The following is a 21,149-nucleotide window of genomic DNA, read 5'->3' as shown; positions in this document are numbered from 1 at the left end:
AAAATAATGTGTGTTAAGACAAAGTTAGAACATCTTATAACCTCAAACCGAGCGAGGTACCTCCATTGAGTACATCCCGATCCAAGCTCAAAAATGAGAAAGGACGCACATCATTTTTTTTTTTTTTTTTTGAGAGAGTACATCATTTAAAATTGTACGAGAGCAGTATAGATGGTTTTGGCAGGTAAGCTACCCGTCGTGCAAGTTCTCGGTGTCACACGTAAACCATGCATTGTTGTCCTTAATATTATTATTAGAATGATTTCAAAGTCATTTTCCGTACATTTATTAATTTGTAGACTGCACCAAGGTTTTGGTTACTGAGCTGTTTTTTTAACGCTGGGAGGGTCACCACGGTAATCGTTACCGGACAAAATTGAATTCATTTCTCGTAGGGAATAACTAGGATTTGAGTGAACTATTAACATCATTACTCTTCTAATATGCCGGTAGAGTACTCTGTCACCTGACAATCTGTTAGATTGCGTGTTCAAAGCCTGCATTTCGTTGCTTTTTTTCATACCAAAAATAATAATCTGAATTCTCATAAAGAAAGAGAGAGTACGGATTTGAAATAGCGATCTCGGTGATAACAGGGAGCGCCTACTTGTTTGTGTGTCAACATTGATAATAGCCAACATAACATTCAAAATAATACACCGTTATGTTGGCTCAAGTCCATTTACCGTGGCCAGGGATTAGAGGAAACTAAGGCTCAAGAGGACAAATTCCAGTCGTTTAAATCTCAGTTAACGAACCATTGAATTAATATATGAACATCATTCCATTGTTTTCTTTCCATCGCCCGTCCGAATCTTAAGCATGAGTCATATTTAATGGTTGAGAAATCAACTTTATCTCTTACTAAAAATGCGACTTTGACACAACAAAATCGCAAATGTAAAAGCAAGAAAAAAAAAGCAAAATGCACAGTACATGAAAGCAACTCAATAAACATAAACATCATTGGACCATTCAAAGAAAGAGAAAAATAATATGAAAATCATTGGAAGCGTATAATAGTACAATACCGTGCATGTGCCATCACTGTGCACCCAAAAACTCAGGCACGGTACTTAGGAATGGTACAATACCGTGCATGTGCCATCACCGTGCAGAGTTGTACTATACTACTCCCTCCGATCATAAATTGTTGTCGAAATATTACATGTATCTAGATGTTTTTAAAAAATAGATACATTCATATTTAGGCAAATTTGAGTCAAGAATTTAAAATCAGAAGAGTACCGTTTTTCGTTAGTCGTTACATTTACCATCCTCACCCGTCTGAAAAACTACCAGCGGTGAGAGCAATAATACCGGATTTCATAAACAAAAAGGGTCCTCAAATATCTTTGTCGATACTTACATACAGTTTGACCAAATGCAGGTTAATACAAGTATTCATTGTGCGGTAAAGGATCGGATTTCCTGGTCGTCCCTCTTTTAACTCGTGACCACAACCATCAGTTAGTTTCGATATAGTACTCCCCATGAATTTAGGGTTTTTAATGCTGAATAGTACTAGCCCACAGTGGGCTACAGCCTACAGGGTACTCCCGGTGGGTCCACATGGTAGACACCCACTGTCCAAAGATGGACTGCTAACTCAGCAACAATTCCTAGCTAACGAACACGTTTGATCACTTCTTGTGGCTCTGCAATTGCTAATTCCAACGGTAGTATAGTACAACCCTGCTTGCGGATACCCAGAGGACATTTTTCTAAAATAAATAAATAAATAAATCCAGAGAACACGGCTTTTCTGGCCATATTTTCCAGAAAGCGTGACAACGGACCAGGTTAAGTTCAAATTCAATCTGAGGAAGAAAATGAGGAATAACATGCAGACGGTTGTTTCAAAAGTATAAGTAAGCTGCTTCAATCTTCTCCAGCAACAAAGCCCCGGTGCTCGGTCATGTAGACAGTGAATTCCTCTCCTGTAAAAAAATGTATTCGAATTGGCCTTTGCAGTATCATAATTTACAGGGAAGTCACATATATAACGTCATGTTTAACAAGTATTCCCTCAATTTCTTTCTACATATGTTGTGGCTTTGTCCTAGGTTAAACTTTTTAAACTAGTTTATAAAAATCATAGATACTAGAGTTGGATATATATATATATATATAAAATGATGGATCTAGCAAAAATAATTTAGATTGTAGACGTTGGTTGATTTTTATATAAACTTAGTTAAAGTTTAAGGACAAAATATTAGGGAGGTAAATACACCCGCAGTCCAACTACTTGAGAGGTGGGAGCAATTTAGTCCAAATTCTTAAAAATTATGGTGGACTAGTCCCAAAAGTTGATTTGCGGATTCATTAAACATTTACTCGGGTTTCTTTTTTGCTGATAAGCCGCTGGACCTTTTTTGCTGATAAGTCGCTCTATTCGTCTTCCCTCCCGCACCCGCTCGAACCGTAGCTTTATCCCTAGCCACTGTCGGGGTCAATTTGCCAGGGCGGGCGCCGCGAGCAGGTTGATTGGTGTTTCATGAGGTCAAATCTTGGGACGGAGCGGGTCAGAGGCATGAGGTTGGGCGTGGTGATGCGCGGCGGTGACGAAGGCGCAGGAGTCGCCGGCGGCAGCAACATCTGGAGCTCAGAGGGCGGCGGCGGCTGGGCAAAGGTTGCCGGTGTGGCATACTGGAGGCGCGGCTCCGGCGGCATCGTCGGGTCTCGCAGCCGCGAATCGCCCGTGCTGTCGTCGTCGAGGCGGCAACGAAGAGACAGGGGAGACGAAGCGGTTAGGAAAGAGGAGGTAAATGTGCCTGTTTGGTGTGGACCTTCCTATAAAATGGCTATAACTTGGGGGCTTCTTTGCTAAACGTACAAGCTCGCCGGACGGACGGCAAGATGAAGCCACGTTTCCATTCGGAGCAGATTGGACTTTTTTGCTCCCACGTCTCAACTTTTGGGACTAGTCCACCCTAATTTTCAAGAATTTGGACTAAATTGCTAAAACATGTTTAGAAGTTCCAAACAAATTCTAAAAAAAATATCAGTTGGAGATGTGATATTCTACGAACATGTAAAATTTCAAGTCGAAACCCAATTGCAATTGGAGGGAATAAAAAATAGAAATATACAAGTGAATAGTGCAACAGTGAAAATCACTATTCATGATGAATTTGTATTTTTCACTGCCGTTAAATGAGATTGAATTTGGGTTTAAAACTTTAGCTATATATAAACATTATTTCCATAACACGTGCAATTATTTTGAAAGTGTTTTGAACATTTTATAATGATTTTTACGGAGTTGTCACCGTAAAGGTGGTTTTTATCGGATACGTCGCCAACTTTCCCTGAGGTTCCAAAAATCAATATGGTGAATTCAAACCACAAAATGGTGCATGAATGAGTGGAAGGGCTGCAGTGCTCCTTCTGCCTGCACATGAATCCCCCCGCTCAGTGAGAAATGAATGGCTGGTGTTCCTGCTGTTAAGAGTGGGTTCGACCCAGCGATGCAAGCGGGATTCGGTCGTCCCACTTATATATAGTTCAATCTTCAAAATTTAAGTAAAACTTCAAGCTAAAATATTGAAGTGATCACTAATGAATTAGAAGTGAGATGTAAACGGGATCACGTTTACTGTACGCCCTCATGAGTTAAGAGTGAAACTCTGGCCTAATTTAAAAGACGGTACAATCGTCGCCTCATCTCTCTGCCTAAAAAGTACTAGGTGTTGGCTACCTACCTACTAAATATCCAAAACTTGATTTCCAAAGAAGACAATTTGAGCCCACAGCTTGATGTTCGAGTAGACAAATACAAAAATAATGCTGGTCATCTCCCCGTTTACCTAAATGAATGTATCAATAAAAAAAAAATTAAAGATCAGCTAGGTGAAGCATAACCAAGTTCAGCTTGATGTTCAAAGAGGCAGAGACAAAACTAATGTTGGTGGTCTCCCCGTTTACCTAAATGAATGGATCACAAAATATATATACTCCATATTAAAGATCAGCAAAGTGAAGCATAACCAAATGTCTTGCAGAACACTCACCCCTGCTCCTTGCGTGCAAGTTTTTAGTGTGTTTTGTCGCACTCTAGACCAGATGTGTCATGTGTGTCCATAAATATACTACTCCGTCCAACAAAAGATGTCTCAAGTTTGTCAAAATTTGGAAGATGCATTCAAATTTAGTTAAAATTGAGACATCCTTTGTTGGATGGAGAAAGTATCTTTGTTTTAAAAGTAAATTTCACAGAACCACAAGTTTTGAAGCAATCTTCACAACGAGCACTGATAGATGCTAATTTATCCGCAGAACCACACGTTTTGTGTCCAACTGTCTCATTCCACCCAAAACAAGGCTATCTAAAAAAATATTCATGTATTATTTTATGTAAATTTTTTGACTTATTCCGGATAAGAAGCAGTTGCGTTGACGACGGTGATAAGTCCATATCCATGCAAAACTTGCTCAAAATTCAACGTTTTCTACTTCTCTGTGTTGGTTACCTACCAAACTCGATTGCAAGAATGTATCACAAGAGCTGGCAAGACAGATCACAAGAATATATATTAGATTACCAAGAAAAGCATCGCCAACTTAATTAGGTGAAGCGCACCTACGTGACTGGCTTGCACATCTAGCTCGACAAAATCGATACCTTACACGCAATGCTTACCATACACTCTAGGTGCACTTGTTTAGCGACGGCTTTATTCACATAAACTTAATGTTGATATATGTGTTGAATATGTGTACGAATTTGTAATTACCGGAGGGCTAGGTGTTTCAATCGAACACGTGTAACCCGAGTCTAATATATAAAAACACCATGTGTGAAATCATAGGTGATGTGTAACATTGGCAAGTGTTTGAGGTGAAACATTGATGTGGATACTTTGATAATATGGATACTTATGTGATGACATGTATCTTGTTTGGACTTAATGCTTTGCTAGTGGTATGTTGATCCATTAGTTTTTTATGTGAAAACATGGCGTGAGTTGTGTGAAATTTACCCAGAGTCAAGTCGCGGACTTGTGCTCGTACTGATTATTTGTGTGTTCATTTTCAGGTGTTGCCGAGCTAAAGGAACATGTTCGATGACGGGATCAAGGGATGAATCTTGGGAGGAGCTGAGGTCGAGGGATCAAGGTCATGCGGGGTGCTCGTGCGAAGGAACAATGGAAGTGAAGGTTACGATGATCCGGGAGGACACCGGTTTGTCGTACGTTGTTTATACCGGAGATATACGTTATTGGAGATATTCGACACGTGATGGTCGAGTTTTGAAGACATCACAAGAAAAGTGGATGCCATGTAGTGGCATTGACGTGAAGACATGTAGGTCCAGCCGTGGCTGGATGAGAGATGTTTAAAGATTAAACAGTAGAGTCATCAAAATGGTGTCCGATGGAAAAGTGGTCCAGATGAAAGTTGTGCGTGTCGTCGAGGCGAACAACTATGAGTTTGGAGTCATCTCAATCTGAGGTCGTCTGTGGGCCCCACGCGCAGAATAACTACCGGGACAGATGAGTTCGTGTTGAATTCGGACTCGATTTAGGGTCGCGAATTTTCCCTTATAAATAGAGTGCGTCCTAAGTAGGGTTTTAGCAAGGATGTGAGGGAACTCAGAGTTTTAGATCTAGATCAATTCTTGGAGAGTTCTTGGATGCATGGTTGCATCTTTTGTAATCGATCGACATCGTTGCAATAAAGAGATTCGTTGGCGGTGTCATCTCTGTTCTTCTCGGATCTTCGTGGATTCTTCGTGCTAGATCTTTCTAACACTTTGCCGCAGGTTTATCACGAGTTCATAATACTTTGCTGCAGGTTTACCACGAGATCAAGAAAAGATCGTGATTACTTCATCTTTCTTGTTATTCCTCGAAATCGATTATAGATTAATTCTCGTAACTTTCTGTCAGCTGTTACTGATTGATCATATCTTTTGATTGGTAAGTCCAATTGAGCTGATTCTTATTGCATTGGTTAGATAATTTCAATACCTTTCTTTTGCATACTCATACGTATTTTTTGGTTCATCCAATCAAAAGTTACGGCTGTTTTACTATCACGGACAGAAAGGTGATTTAGGGTTTGAACTTTGGGGAAAAGTTTTAATTTGCTTCGCGCAATCATTCACCTCCCCTCTGATTGCCTATCTCAATCTCACACCATGTGATATTCTACAAAGATTTTGTGACAATACAATAGCAATAGGCTCATAGGCCGGGGAGCCAGCGGCTTGTGCCGACGCACAAGATGGTCGGTATTGCGGTATTACGGGGAGGAGCGCTCGTAGTCATATCCCAAAATGTAGCCATCGGCCGAACCTCGTTAACAAATATCATGCATTGTTGTCGTTCTTATTTTGTGTCCGCCTAATTACGTAACAAAGTGTATCAAAATGAGGTGGAGAGACGCGGATGATCTTGTTAGAGGTGCGAGAATCATGCTCGACGGGCGCCGGAATGGAGCAAGGTGGAGCATGCATGACGACGATCGCAAATTCGATGTGGTGTTGGATAACGGACTGAACCCCAAAACCTAGCACCGCCACCGTCCTATTCCCCACCACCGCCCACTGCCCACCCACTTCGCTGGCAAACCACAAACCCTAGCACCGCCACCATCCTGTCCCCATGGCGCCGAAGAAGATGTGGCCAGCGAGGAACCACGATGCCAAGGTGGGCTCCTCGTCGCGGTCGCGCCCCTGTAGCCGACTGGTACCGACGACGATGTTGTTCCACGTCACGTCACCGATGAGGCGACAGGGGTGAGTGTACGTGGACGTGCGCACGGCGGCACACTACTGGGACCACGGCATTAATTCCGTTGCCGTGGTCCGACGTTCACTTGCCGCACGGGTGCATCTGAACACCGAGCGGGTTCCGGTACCACTTGTCCTAGCGAGCGGCCGAGCCCGACAGTCTGAGATATGCCGCCGCCGCGCTAAGCTCCCCGATGACCTCCGTGACAACCCGGCTTTCGCGGATGAATCGCCGCATGAAGCCCCCTGGTTTGAGACGGAGCACGACATGCGTCATCGCTCCTTCTTCGCCGCCATCCCGGTCTAGCATGGCGCGCCCCCACCGCCCACGTCGTCGTCAAGGAGGGCCCGGGGTGAAGGAGGAGGAGGCCATGCTGGCCGCAGCCATGGCCGAGTCCGAGCGGAAGGAGCTAGGTCGATGGTCAGGCCGACGCAGTACGTCTCCCAGCTCCCCCTCGAAGGGGCCGGAGCATAGCCGCCGCCGACGCAGGTCAAGGAGGAGGAGGAGGAGGCAGACGAGTCCCAATCTTCGTTGGCCTGCGGATGACTCACCGCCGCTGGAGGCCTAGACTCCGGAATGCGAGGTCATCGATTTGGATTCAGATTCCGAGTAGATGACCTCATAATATCCTAATAGCAGTTTTCTATGTTTACTTCAAACTTTTGGTTTAAATTGTGTAAATTTTAAATTATCTATATTTTAGTTCAAACTTTTTAACGAAAATGGGTCTCGCGGTTGAGCACAACCTGGTACCCAAACGGACTGTGTGCGGATTTATCAAACGGGTCAAAACGACCACAAAAGACGTTTGGTTTGCGTCATGCCACTGGATTTCTCGCATGGATCATGGATGGATCCGAGAGGAAGCTACAGACTCGATGCGTGTCAGCAAGAAGATCAGTCGTTGGGGAAACCATCATGGAGCAGCCGTGTCAGTAGTCAGGCGGTAAAACGGGCTCAGACGGCTTAATAACGCAGTAAACGCGAAAAACCGTATCACGTGGGAAGATCTACAGTAGCAAGCAGTATTAGTAGTTGTACTAGTTCGTAGAGGTCTCCATGCTCCCGTCGGATTCGAACTGAAAAAAGAAAAAGGTGCCTGCAGCCATTATCACGTGGGAGAGCACACAATGAGTCTTCCAGAAAAAAAGGAAAAAACTTGCAGGCGTTCACGTTGGACGCAGGAGCAGCTTCGGGTTCCAATTGATGGAAGGGACAGGATAGGAGGCTTGAGGCCTGTCTGGCCTTCTGTTTCAGATTTTGGTATTTTTAGTAATCTTAAAAGCACTTCTCTCATTTACACATGAAGCTGTCAGCTTCATGTGTAAACAAGAGAAGTGATTTTGACATTACTAAAAGCACCAAAAGCTGAAGCTGAAGTCCAAACAAACAGGACCCTTAGCTAGGGCGGAGATTCTGTGTGCGACACGACGCAGGCTGCTGCACGAAAGATGGTCGATGAATTTTTTGCGTGCGTGCTGCAGGGGACACACGAGAATCTGTATTTTCCTTTACCGCACTTAAAAATTGGGAGGGAATTTCATTTCTCTTGGCCTCTGCCTTTTATGAATACCACCAGGATTTAAACCTCGGTAACAAGCCTGGTCCTCATGGAATTTTCACGAAGCCTGGATCTTATAGAAAATAATTGAGAAAATCCCATGTGCAGCACGAGTCGATCTTATAAATCGAACCCGGTGGTTAGCATGCCCAACTGCAAATGCACCAAAGTTCAAGTTAAGATGAGATGCACGTGGATACACATAGATACATCATGAATTACAGGTTCCTAATTTTTATTAGTTTTTTTTTCCTCGCATATATTCTAGCGTCGCCACACTGCAACAATCAACCGGAGCATGTTTATTATTTACTACTCCCTCATATCCATAATAAGTGTCTCAGATTTAATACAAAATTATACAAAATCTGAGACATCGACGGGAGTATCAAAGTTCGACAGACAAGCTCCAGTGAACACAAACCACATCTTGCTTGCTCATTCTTTATCTTCTTCTCCAGGAGCGTCAATCTTGGCCGCAGCGGATGCGTAGCTGACGCTGCTGTCCCTCATGCTCTTGCACTGGCTCGACTGCTCGTAGCGGACGAACCCGACCTTACTCTTCGTAGAGCAATGCTTCAACATCTAAACAACACATATAAGATGAGCACAAAGTGGATCAAGAAAAACCGTCAAAAAGGAAGATGATTTTGTTGGTTACGTCATCAAAGAGTAGCTTACATGAAGGAGAACACTGATGGGATGGCGCCCACATATGGTGTTCTCATACTCCCGGAGGTACTGTTTGAACGCGTCCGGGTCACCGGACTCTATGATCTCCATTCCCAAGCGGTCCAGTGCCTCGATCGATTTGTGAATGGCACCATGGCTCTTGTCATAGTATGTATAACTAAACCTGATGTGGCAATGAAACAAACATAATCAATTTTCATTACCGGATGCAGAAGCGGCAGCACCATAAATAAATTTAGCGTTAAAATTGGCTAAGATATCCTGGTGCACTAACTAGGCGGCATATCAAGTGCAATAACCTTTCCGGGTCAAATTATGCAATCGACTAACACGGCTATCAGATCAGTGTTCTTTATATGGAACGAGGTAGGTAATTTATGAAGTATGCAAACAAATCTGTAGGCCTTCTATTCCTCTCAACCTTGGCTGATGAAGGCCTTGCGGTCAAGCAAGGGGGGACGACAGAACACAAAACCAAAGGATGCAAACATTGTTGACAACAGTAATCAGAAAGGCAACCAGAAGGCAGACCTCAGCAGACCAAATGACAAGGTCATTTGGATGGAAGCAGCAGGAGATTATCTAAGAGGGGGTTTGGGAGGTAAGACATTATCTCAAGACCGTATAGCAAGTGATAGTGGTTTTTTTGTGCAATGGTCGTTTAATGGTCCACCACCTGAACCTGAGCTCTTCGAAGCACATCCAATGGCCCGGAGTCCCAGATTAGTTCAATGCATGATCACGCCAAAAAGCATCATTGATCCGGGCACATCACTGGCACATTTATGCTAAACAATGATCCACGGTGATCATCTGAAGATGAAGGTCTAGTGGCAGAGCCGGCGGTTGAAGATGACGAGGACAAGCAGTTCGTGGTGAAAGACGAGCTGGATGCACACACGCGAGCTGAGAAACACAAGGGCAAGCTCAGACGAGCTGGCAGCCAGCAGTATGAAGATGCAGACGGCGGTGGGGGCGACGAGGAGGCGGTTGCTGCAACTAGCAACTTAGCAAGGTGCTGGTCAGCTTGAGTTGAAGACAAGCAGAGGTGCCTCCCTCCACATTCTTCTTTCAAGGCTAGCAATGTTTTGGGCATGCCAACGCGGACGTGCACAAGCAGTATATCTGCTTGAGAGGACCAGCAGAGACCTCCCTCCACCAGTGACTGACGGTGGCAGGCTGGTGACGACGAATCTGACCAGGATGATGATGTAGAAGGCCGGATACAGCCAAGACGACGAAGATGAGGGGCACACTCCACCGGATTTGAACAGGAAGATAGTGTCGAGTACCACAAACACCCCTAGCACACACGCACACAACAATTTGGGTACTACCCCCAAACTTTCGGTATCTACCCTTACGCATTCAGGCACCACCCTTGTACACTCGGGTGCTATCCGCACACATTCGGGTAGAACCCTCACATACCCTTAACACAGGGGTCATAGCTAATCTTAAGACATCATTTACCACCTAGCATAGCACCTGTTGCCAAAAACTTCAGATCAGAAGACTCAAATCAAAATTTTGGGGACACTTAAGGCCATGAGAAAATATTCTATGTGAAGAACTGCCTAGTTGTCGACTTTGCTGTATAAACTCACTATTCACATCTCATGACACCTAGATTCAGTAGCATTTCAAGCCAAAACATGCGAGCAGACTATTCTGCATTTCTATATAGTCAGAGGCTCAGAGCTTTTGGTTTGCAATACATCATATATGCCAAATACTGTGTTAGTGTCCTTGGTTACTTTTGCTGAAGAACAGCTGACCAGGGTGACACAGGAAGATGGTGGAAATTCACTCAAGCTATGATTATGTGGCCAGCATGTGCCTCATATTATGTATGTATATTTATTTTATGCTAACCAAGGTATATACAGAGTATCAATGCCATTACATTGTAAGAGATGCAAGAATAGCGAATAATCAGACATTGAATCACTTACCGGGATCCCCAGTGGCAAAAGTCTGAGGAGATAGAAAAAAAGTTCTTTGGATCATCTACGTATTTAGAGAGCAACTGCCCATACATGGCTTCATTTTCGGAGCTAAGGGCACCCACAAGGATAGGGACAACTTTTACATTATATCTGCCAAGTCAACATCAAAAGACAGAATAGTGTAGGATCAGTATTTATTCAAAAAGGAATACTAGATGGATACAAACTTGCAAATGAAGTAATTACCCTTGAAATACTTTAGAAAGGTAAGGCAAATGCATTTCCATGCTATGTTCAGCCTCATCGACGTTATGGTCCATAAATTCAAATTTTCCAGTAGCGCTGAGTTCCTCGATGACTGGAAAAACAGTATTGTAAGGATGTATGTCTAAAGTCTATGAAGAGGAAAGCTAAGCAGACCAAGCTGATTGAAAAGACCATCTCGTAATGTGGAATTGAGATCTACCAACAGCTAGGGATGTCAAGATAGCTCAGGCTCAACATGCAATTCTAGATTGTCTAAACTTGACGGTCAGGTGATGCCAAGCTTGAGCTGTACGCTAATAGGCTCAAAGATTAAAAGATAGTTACAGAGTATTATGCACTTCTGATAAAAGTCGTAAATGTGAGTTAAGCTCAGTCAAGAATCAATATTGACCGTGTATTCTTTTCAATCATTATGTTGTATTTTGATATCAAGTGTAACTATTATAAAATGCTAAATGTTTTATTCTAGTTCAGATCCAATGCAACTTAGGCACCAAATGTAGCTCCTGGTGTCAAATTTTTGGTTCTACCATTGCCCACCAAAACATTCCAGTTCTACTTATTTTCTCAAACAGAGCTGCCAAAATAATAGTTGTACCTGTAAGATGCTGAAACATATGAGCATGGAACTCAAATGGCAAAATGCATAGCTTAAATACTTTTCAGCCCTAAACTCTAGCAAAAGTCCCCTTTCCAACCCTAAACTTCCAAACAGCCTGGTTCTTGACCTTGAACAAATAAAATCATGCTCCCATGACAGAATCCGGGGTGGTATTGAGCGAACGGATGGCCTACTTGGACGATTTTTTCCATGTCAGCCCAAGTCCACATGAGCCTCCGGTATATAATCACTGTGAAGGATGAAGACATGGAGAAGTTGAGAACTAACTCCCATGTCAACCCTTCTCACTGATTAGTGATTACACAGGCTGAGAGGGGTACTTATTTGGACTCGGGCTGACATGGACAAGAGATCCGAGCTGGTATCCACATGGCAGACACATTAGCTCAGTACCTCAAAGTATTTTTTTTAGAAAATGACCTCAAAGTAATGGATAGCCCAAAGAAGTTCAAATAAAAAGGTTGACACCAACATTAGAAATAAATAGCTTAAGCATCTTACGTAAGAATGATACCTTCCTGGTCTACTGGTAAATCCCCAATTGGGGTACTATAAACAGTAGTTCTTGATAGAGCACATTTTGGAGTATAGTAGTGATGAGAAGGGCCGAGCAGAAACACACGAGAACTGATTCACATGAAGAAGAAAAAAAGGTATCAGATAGTTAACAGGATCAAAGAAAAATGTAAGAAGACAGTTTATAACAATGGTGTCGTAGATCATTTGGACATTGTAGAACTTTTGTAGCATGTAGGATAACGAATTACAGATATAAAAATGCACCAGTTTGGCAGAACCAGAGTAGGTTACCCTCCATATATTGTAATCCGATGGTTAAGATTTGTAGTCATACCCTTACCCATAAATAATGCAAAGTGCACATTGGAATAATTCTATGAATGACATTCTTGTTTTTCCTTGCCAAATTGTGTTATCTTTTGTAAATAAGTTCCATCAAATTGAAAAGGGTTATATTACTGTTTTTTCAGTGTCCTTCTGAAATTTTAAGACTATAAGCTACAATATGTCTAGCTTAAAACTGCTAGCAAGCTAAAATCCTTTTTCATGGATTTATTCTTTTGTTTCCCATTGAAAATTAATATGCATTATATTTGTTTATACTGGACAGAGCCCACCAAACTATAGAGTTTACAAGTATGGTTTTTTTATGCCTTCTGATTTGGATCTACTCTTACATATGTTACATCTTGAAAAAATAAAATATTTAAAAACTTACATATAAAATAATAATAATAATACAGGATAGTAGTTACTGAGGCAGGATTTATATTGCATAGGATAGTTCTTGCAATGTGCAATCCCACAAGTGGGCTAATAAGTAACTAGCATACAGCCAGATCATAACACTACGTTAGAGTGAAATGTTTAGATCATTATCTAGGTGATCAACTCGAAATAGTGTGGCTTGGAATTTAGAAAGTATGGAAAATATTAGCATCACTCACACATATACTGCCCCACCTTCATCGTTGAGAAGAGAACTTCAGGTGGACAAAATGAAAAGGTTGTGACCTAACTGAATGACCGGTAACAAGTTGACTAATGACTAGCATTTACATACACAATAGTACTACTACTTGACAGCATTCACGGAAATTACCATTACAGCAAGAACAGTGAATTGCTACTAGACCTAGAAATGTCAAGAGAAAACAACTTTTTGTTTGTTTGTATTTAGCGAGGAAACAATAGTAACATACTAAATAACTCACATGTTAGTTGGATCAATGTTGCCAAAAGCATAAGCTGCACAGCGCCCTGAGTATGAGTAGCCAGCATGGCTGTAGTGCCAAGTAAAGGCTGTTATTATTAATATAAAAGTAATTAACAGAATTTCACTTCCATAATCATACAATAAATAGCAACTTACGGTGCAATTATGGCCCTAACATCAGGAGACTTCGTGAGACCAGCTGCCCTAAGCCAACCATCAAGTTCTTCTTCCAGCTTCCTGGCTAATTGTGAACATGGAGCAATACATGAATTGAACCATTCAGAATATGACAGCCAAAATGGCAAAATGTAGACCAAATTAAAAACAGAAGAGAGAAGAACAGTTAAGATTCCTCAATGTTTACTACAGTTTTCTGTGGGCGTTTATTTCAAGGATTGAAGTGGGAGGTGACTGAAGATACCAGAGGATAGAAATTCTTCAGTAAGGGAATTTAATTTTGTACCAAAAATGAGTGAAGAATGAAACAGGGAAATGTAATAGTGCATGCATATTTGATAGGCACGTCCTCTTGAACAGTGGTGAAGTAAATATTCAAGTTAAAGCAAAGATAATGGATGTGCCATACTTCATAGCTAGGAAAGGGTGAGTGGATGATTCAAATTAAATCAACATAAATGACTTCTGAACTTCAACAATGACCTGATAACATAAAGGCCATGCCTTTCTAATCTATAACAAAAGTAAAGGTTCCAGCTAAATCAAACATGTCAAGTTTTTTTCTATTTGGATAAAACCAACTTAAGCAAAAAAAGGGGTATCCAAGAGAGGACAGTACAATTGAATATCCACCTCAAAAACTAATCCACAATTCCCTTTCGTCAAACTGTTCTTATATCCAACCTACAGAACATAATTTTAGATGATTTCTATATTTGCAGCCGGATTTTCTAAACTAAATAATCCAACTGGTTCCCGTGAATTTGACTCCGAAACTGCATTTACGGCAGTTTCAAGAACTATTACCATATGGGTACTCTCGCATCATTTAGAACTCGAAAGAAAATATGCTGCATCATCTTAGTACAAAGGGAAAACCCTAAACGCTGGTATCAAGTCAACAGCGAACGCTTTCCCCTCCCTAACAGGGCACACTAATCCAATTCAAGGACTGCAACCACATTCTAGTCATTAGCAATCCGCCGACACCAATTTACCCTACCAAAAACCCCTAATTCACCAATTTCGCCGAAAAATCAGATCACACAGACAAACAAAAAATTCCACCTTTTTTCCAAAAGGGGATAGACGGCCAGAAGCTACCAGATTAAAACAGGGAATTGCAATGAGGACTGGATGATCAAAGTACCATTGTTGGTGTACCAAGAGCCGGCATGCGAAGCCTTTCTCACGCGCTCCATCCCGGATCGAAGAGTAGGTCGATTCGATGGCAGGAAGGAAGAAGAATCAAGTCCTTCCTCGTTCCGGATTAGGTTCCTCGAGTCCACTCTATTTTACTCTCTCTTTTTTTTAGGGAATCCACTCTATTTTACTCGGTGTAGAGTTTGGTCAGGAGTTTGGTAACAGTGTTGGGCCTTGTTCACGAGTCAGAATTGGGCTCATTGCAGATTCGGCCCACCCACTTGTCAGTCATTAAAAAAAACTAGGAAATCCTAGACAGCAAAAAAAATATCTAGTGATTCTCTCTCAAAAAAACAAGATTGTATCTAGTTTTTGCTACCTTTCTTGTTAGGTTTGTATGTTCTTGGTGGTGGTTAGACGGTGAAAATGACGTCGTCTAGAAGATTTGTGTTCTTGCTCCCTTCTCGTCGGCCTACTCCGTGTAATCGATTATTCTCATGGCTCGTCTTATGGTGTTTTTCATTTATTTTTTCCTTGACAGTTCATCAATGGAGCAGTTGTTTTAGGTTTGTCTTACAAAGGTGTTTCCTCCGCAATGGTATGTTCAACGATTTTATACCATCATTGTCTGAAGTAGATGGCTCATGCGTCGTTTCAACCTACGTGATTATTATAGCTCGTGCAATTATGGTATTCTATAGATTCGTTACCGAATACAAGAGGACATCAAGATGTGAACCGTTGACATGTCAATATCATTTTATGTTGGTTCTTTTCAGGACAATGTCATTTCACGTTGTAAACTGACCTTATAACTAAGTCACAATTCATCTAGTAGTAAAAAACAAAAGAAATCTACACTATCAACATGAATTTTTTTTGCTCTCGAACTTTATGAAAATAGACCGTTGACGGTAAGTGAAAAATCTGGAAAACATTCTTTTTTTTTAGGGAAAGATTTTCTTCTTCTACGTTGAAGCAGATTGTACATGAAGCCCATGAATGCCAACCGACAAAAGGCACAGATGGGCACCTGCTTCACTCCTCGCCCACCAACCAAACCAAAACCAAACCGTGCCGTGCCGTTGGAGCGAGGAACCACGGCACGAGGAAAAAGGCCTCCCTCTCTCCCTCAAAAGCAGCAGAAGCCTGGACGGGCCACGGGCCACGGAAGAGCCCGGGATGGCAAGCCAGTCGCCTGCCCTGCCTGTCACCACCACCCGCCTCTCCAAGAAAAAGCGCCGCGCACCGCCTCTCGCTTTTGCGCCATTTGTCCATTATCCTCTCTCTTCCCCCGCTAGTCCCCGCCGACCAAAATCTTTTGCTGGGTTGCTTCGGCCTGAGGGTTCTTCTGTCGTCCGTTCCGTGTGGTCGAAGCATCGGTTCCCTTCCTTCCACCAGTAGCACCGTGTTCTCGGTTCGTTTGGTACTTTGGTTCTACAGCAAAGGGAAAGAAGGGGAACAAAAAAAGCTTGGACGTTTCCGGGGCTTCATTTTCCAAGATTCGTTGGTTCCTGGCTCTCCAATTCGCGGTTCTCGCTGGAATCTGGGAGGACAACTCTGTTCCTCGCTTCCGTTTCTTGTGCTTGCAGATTTTGCTAGGAGAGGGAGAGTTTTTCGAGTTCTTGGTCCAAGGAAACGGGCGAGAATAAATAGCAAAAAGGTGCGCGATTTGAGGGGAGGCAGCCGGCGGCCGGCCATGGGGAAGCCGACGACGGCCAAGAAGCCGCCGCCGGAGGGCGGCGGCGATGAGGAGGTGTTCCTGGAGCTGTCCCGGGAGCTCAAGGAGGAAGGCACCAGGCTGTTCAACCGGAAGGACTACGAGGGCGCCGCCTTCAAGTACGACAAGGCGGCCCAGCTCGTCCCCGGCGGCCACGTCGAGGCGGCGCACCTCCGGACCAGCGTCGCGCAGTGCTACATGCGGATGGTCCCCGCCGAGTACCACCGCGCCATCCACGAGTGCAACCTGGCCCTGGAGGTGGCGCCCAGGTACAGCAGGGCGCTGCTGCGGCGGGCCGGCTGCTTCCAGGCGCTCGACAGGCCGGACCTGGCGTGGGGCGACGTGGAGAAGGTGCTGGGCTGGGAGCCAGGCAACCGCGCCGCGCGGGAGATTTCCGAGAGCGTGAAGGCGGCATTGAAGGAGAAGGGTGTTGTTGTTTTGGACAGGGAGGTCGAGCCGGTGAAAGAAGAGGCCAATGGCGAGTGTAAGAGGAAGATATCTCATAATTACAGTGATTCTGTTGTGAATGGGCACAAGGTGAACCGTGCCGCAGATAATATGGAAATTAACAATGGCCAGGAGATGGAGGAAGAGTGCGCCGAGGGGACTCTAGTCGATCATGTCAAATACGAGCAAGCAACGCAGACTATGGAGAAGAAACTGAGGAATGAGCATAACAAGCAGGAAAACCATCTGGAAGATAATCAAGTGAAGCAGTGCAAACAAGGAAAGCATGCTGAGCACAAGGTAGCAAATGGGAACGGAAATCATCAAAAGCATATGGGAGATAAGGAAACCAATGGTTTTGAGAAGGAACAGAAGGTTGCCGGCGGCAAGCGAGGGAAACGCATTGCAGGAAAGAAAATTCGGCATGGTGAGGGTAAGGAACAAAAGCATTCTGATGTGAAGCCAGTGGATCATTGTCAGGAAAATCATCATAAGCACAGCACGGAGAGCAATATCAGCGTCAAAGCAGAAGTGATGAGGGATCTAAAGTTGGTCTTTGGAGAGGATATTAGGTGTGCTCAAATGCCAGTCAACGGCAGCCTATCTCAATTGAGAGAGATAGTTCAGAACAAGTTCCCATCTTTGAAGGCATTACTTGTTAAGTACAGGGACAAGGAAGATGACTTGGTGACAATCACCTCATCTGAAGAGCTAAGATTGGCCAACAAACTGGCAGATCCAGAAGTGCCCATTCGATTATATGTTGCGGAGGTTGATCCTATACAAGAACTAGGTGTGGATGTTGTCAGCAGACAACATTCGTTTGCCACATTACAGAAAAATCATAATAGCTTGTCTGAGAATGGGAGCGCAAGGCGTGATAATGAACAGAACTGCCATGTTGATGATTGGATATTACAGTTTGCTCGGCTGTTCAAAACGCACGTCGGTTTTGATTCTGATGCATATTTGGATCTCCATGACCTCGGCATGAGACTATATTGTGAGGCTATGGAAGACACCATTGCAAGTGAAGAAGCACAGGAAATATTTCAAGTTGCAGAGCAAAAATTTCAGGAAATGGCTGCTTTGGCCCTGTTCAATTGGGGTAACATCAACATGTCTCGTGCAAGAAAAAGGCCACTCCTGTCTGAAGATGGTTCATTTGAATTGATACTTGAACAGATTAAGGCTGCATATGAATGGGCTTGTTCAGAATATGCTAAAGCTGGTTCAAAGTATGAGGAAGCTGTGAAAACAAAACCAGACTTTTTTGAAGGTCTTATTGCACTTGGCCAGCAGCAGTTTGAGCAGGCCAAGCTCTCATGGTATTATGCTATTGCATGTAAGATAGACATGGGAACAGAGGTTTTGGGTTTGTTCAACCATGCAGAGGATAATATGGAAAAAGGAATGGAGTTGTGGGAAGGAATGGAAAATATGCGCTTGAGGGGGCTGTCTAAACCAAACAAAGAGAATTCCATGCTGGAGAAGATGGGCCTAGAAGGGTATACGAAGGATTTGTCTGCAGATGAAGCATTCGAACAAGCTTCAAGTATTCGATCACATATAAATATTTTGTGGGGTACCATTCTTTATGAACGCTCTGTAGTGGAGTTCAGCTTGGGACTGCCTAGCTGGGAAGAGTCGCTGACAGTGGCGATGGAGAAATTTAAGACAGGAGGAGCTTCTTTAGCAGACATCAATGTGATGGTAAAGAACCATTGTGCTAATGAAACTACCCAAGAAGGTAAGGATTTGATTTCACACCACCTAATTTTCTTCCATTTTTTCCATTTTGCCACATCTAGAATCTAGATATGCGATGCTTATAGTTGGAGAATATTGTGCTTGTTGCGCTAGCCAAATGATATGTTAGTCGTCCACTTTTCTTAGCCTTTTGCTTGGCTATTTGTGTATACTCATGCTTCTTCTTAATTAATGAAATAGGGCAAAGCTTTTGCCTTAATTAATGAAACAAGCAGGTAACATAATCAGTTCCATACCTTGTTTTTGAACTTTTTATGTTTGGATTTTGTGCTTGAGTGATCTAATGTGTGATCTAGGATTAAAGCACACCTTGAGCGATCTACATTTAACAAGTTCTAAGAAATTTTGCTTTGTCTTTTGCAGGATTGAGTTTTAAGGTTGAGGAAATAGTTCAAGCATGGAATGAAATGTACGATGCTAAAAAGTGGAGAACTGGAGCTCCATCATTTCGCCTTGAACCAATATTTAGACGTAGAGCTCCAAAGTTGCATCATATACTGGAACACATACACTACACATGACTCTATAACCGCTCAAGTATAGACCTTAAAGTCATGGAGAAGAATGACTTGTAATCTGATTTTATCAGGTAATTTCTTGCCTCGAAAAGTATTGTCTACTTTTAGCAGTCTTCTGGATCCCAGCAGCTGAAAGACCAGATACCAGAAATCCCCAGTGAGTCCTGGGATTGGTGATCTGGCCTGGCTTTGGAGCATGTCGACCTTCTGTCCTTCTCTATGACAAAAACTATATAAATGAAAGTACAAACAATGGAAAACAAAAGAAGATATAAAATATCGATCCTTGATGCCCGTTTTTTTTTGTTTTGTTTTGTTTGAGATCCAGTAGTTTCATCCTTGCCTATTGATGAGATCTCAGATGAGAACATAAGTTTCTCATTTCTTTTTCCAAGAAGTTTCTCAATTTTATTGTGTGTGGGAAACAAGTGTTAAAACATAAAATAAGGATTGTAACAGTCACCCCCTCCGATCCATAAAAAGTGTTGCCCATTTTGTACTAAGTTAGTAGAAATTTTGTACTAAGTGGGCAACACTTTTTATGGATCGGAGGGAGCATCATGTTTAATATAGTTTTGATGTTTTTAGAAAATATATATATCAGTTATTTTTATGGGAGCAATCTCCATGGTATAAGTTCTACAGCTCCACTCCTTTACACGATCTCTTTATTATGAAGCATTAGGAGATACAGGGCATCTTTTACTTGGTGCTTTAATTTATTGCTATATATCTGCTCAAGTCTAGAAGCTACTGTAGTTAGATATCCTCACATGATGTGGCAACTAGTAATATATGACCTTGACATGCACACAATCTTCTTGGTTGCTACAGCGGCTATAGTTTTCTTTAAAAAAATTACTGTGCCGTGCTACCTGATATATAGTACTCCCTCCGTCCCATATTAAGTGACTCAAATTTGTCCAAATATGAATGTATCTATGCCTAAAAAGCGTCTAAATACATGTAATAGAAAGTCACTTAATATAGGACGGAGGGAGTATGTAAAATGCCCATTCTAAAAAAGTGCAATTATCAAGGTATATTGTAGTGCTACCTTGTAATTTTCTTTTTTTTTATGTTGCATTGTAATAAAATATCACATTCTATTCCGTTAATTATTTGAATAACTTTTCTAATTATTCCTGTAATTCTGTTATATGTTTGCAGATTGTTGTCTTTGGAGCTGTACTTCACTTACTAATTCCAAAAAGGAAAAAGGAAAAAAGAGTATATTCTCTTCAGTCTCAAGCTAGAGATTAGCTAACAGTAGTGCAGTATTGGTTTTCTGATGGAAAAAAGGGAAAGAAAAAAGAGAGTAGAAGATTGACAATGTAACTTGCTTGCATTTGCTATGGAGCTCTGTGCGCAGTTGTCTACTTGTTGCTATAATATTTCCTTCCGACAGGAGATGTTGTTCATATTGTTGCGCTTCCTTCTATTTCATTCAAGGAAGTGCTCCAAGGTACTCTTAGATCAAGATAGGAAAATTACACATTCTTAGATCACTCAAGGTGTGCTTTACTCCTAGATCACACATTAAGAATGTTCAATACAGTTTTTTGGTAACTTGTAGCAAAACATGGTAGAACAGAGTGTTTGTAGTCCACAATTGTATCAAACAGATGTACTTTGTATTGATAAGCTGCTGTCGTCAGACAGACATTACGCCATCGTTACCTGATTGTTGGTTTACTTGGTTGTCAAATTTTGTTGCCAATACGCTTGTGAGCTTTTGATACGATGAGTTAAAACTTTTGTCTTTTGATGCGGTGAGCTAAATTTCCCTTGGGCCCTGCTTGGATTC

At 42.4% G+C, this 21,149-nt stretch overlaps 2 protein-coding genes across 2 annotated transcripts; one reads left to right on the top strand and one right to left on the bottom strand.

The window, feature by feature from the left end:
• Positions 1-8,421: 8,421 nt before the first annotated feature.
• Positions 8,422-15,055, bottom strand: LOC100822041 (protein MEMO1). Its single transcript, XM_003573624.4, has 8 exons — positions 14,895-15,055; positions 13,724-13,808; positions 13,566-13,634; positions 12,347-12,459; positions 11,190-11,301; positions 10,950-11,093; positions 8,983-9,157; positions 8,422-8,886 (listed from the first exon to the last, which is right to left on the bottom strand). The coding sequence occupies exons 1-8, from the start codon at positions 14,944-14,946 to the stop codon at positions 8,740-8,742; spliced, it is 897 nt and encodes a 298-aa protein (XP_003573672.1). The 5' UTR covers positions 14,947-15,055; the 3' UTR covers positions 8,422-8,739.
• Positions 15,056-16,058: 1,003 nt separating this feature from the next.
• Positions 16,059-21,050, top strand: LOC100821725 (HSP-interacting protein). Its single transcript, XM_010236255.3, has 3 exons — positions 16,059-18,804; positions 19,188-19,413; positions 20,513-21,050. Exons 1-2 carry the CDS (start codon positions 16,587-16,589, stop codon positions 19,343-19,345), a joined length of 2,376 nt encoding a protein of 791 aa, XP_010234557.1. The 5' UTR covers positions 16,059-16,586; the 3' UTR covers positions 19,346-19,413; positions 20,513-21,050.
• The last annotated feature ends 99 nt before the right edge of the window (positions 21,051-21,149 follow it).

The sequence above is a fragment of the Brachypodium distachyon genome, chromosome 3 (genome assembly GCF_000005505.3).
Source record: "Brachypodium distachyon strain Bd21 chromosome 3, Brachypodium_distachyon_v3.0, whole genome shotgun sequence".
NCBI classification, from domain to species: domain Eukaryota; kingdom Viridiplantae; phylum Streptophyta; class Magnoliopsida; order Poales; family Poaceae; genus Brachypodium; species Brachypodium distachyon.
This window is presented reverse-complemented; position numbering and strand designations above follow the sequence as displayed.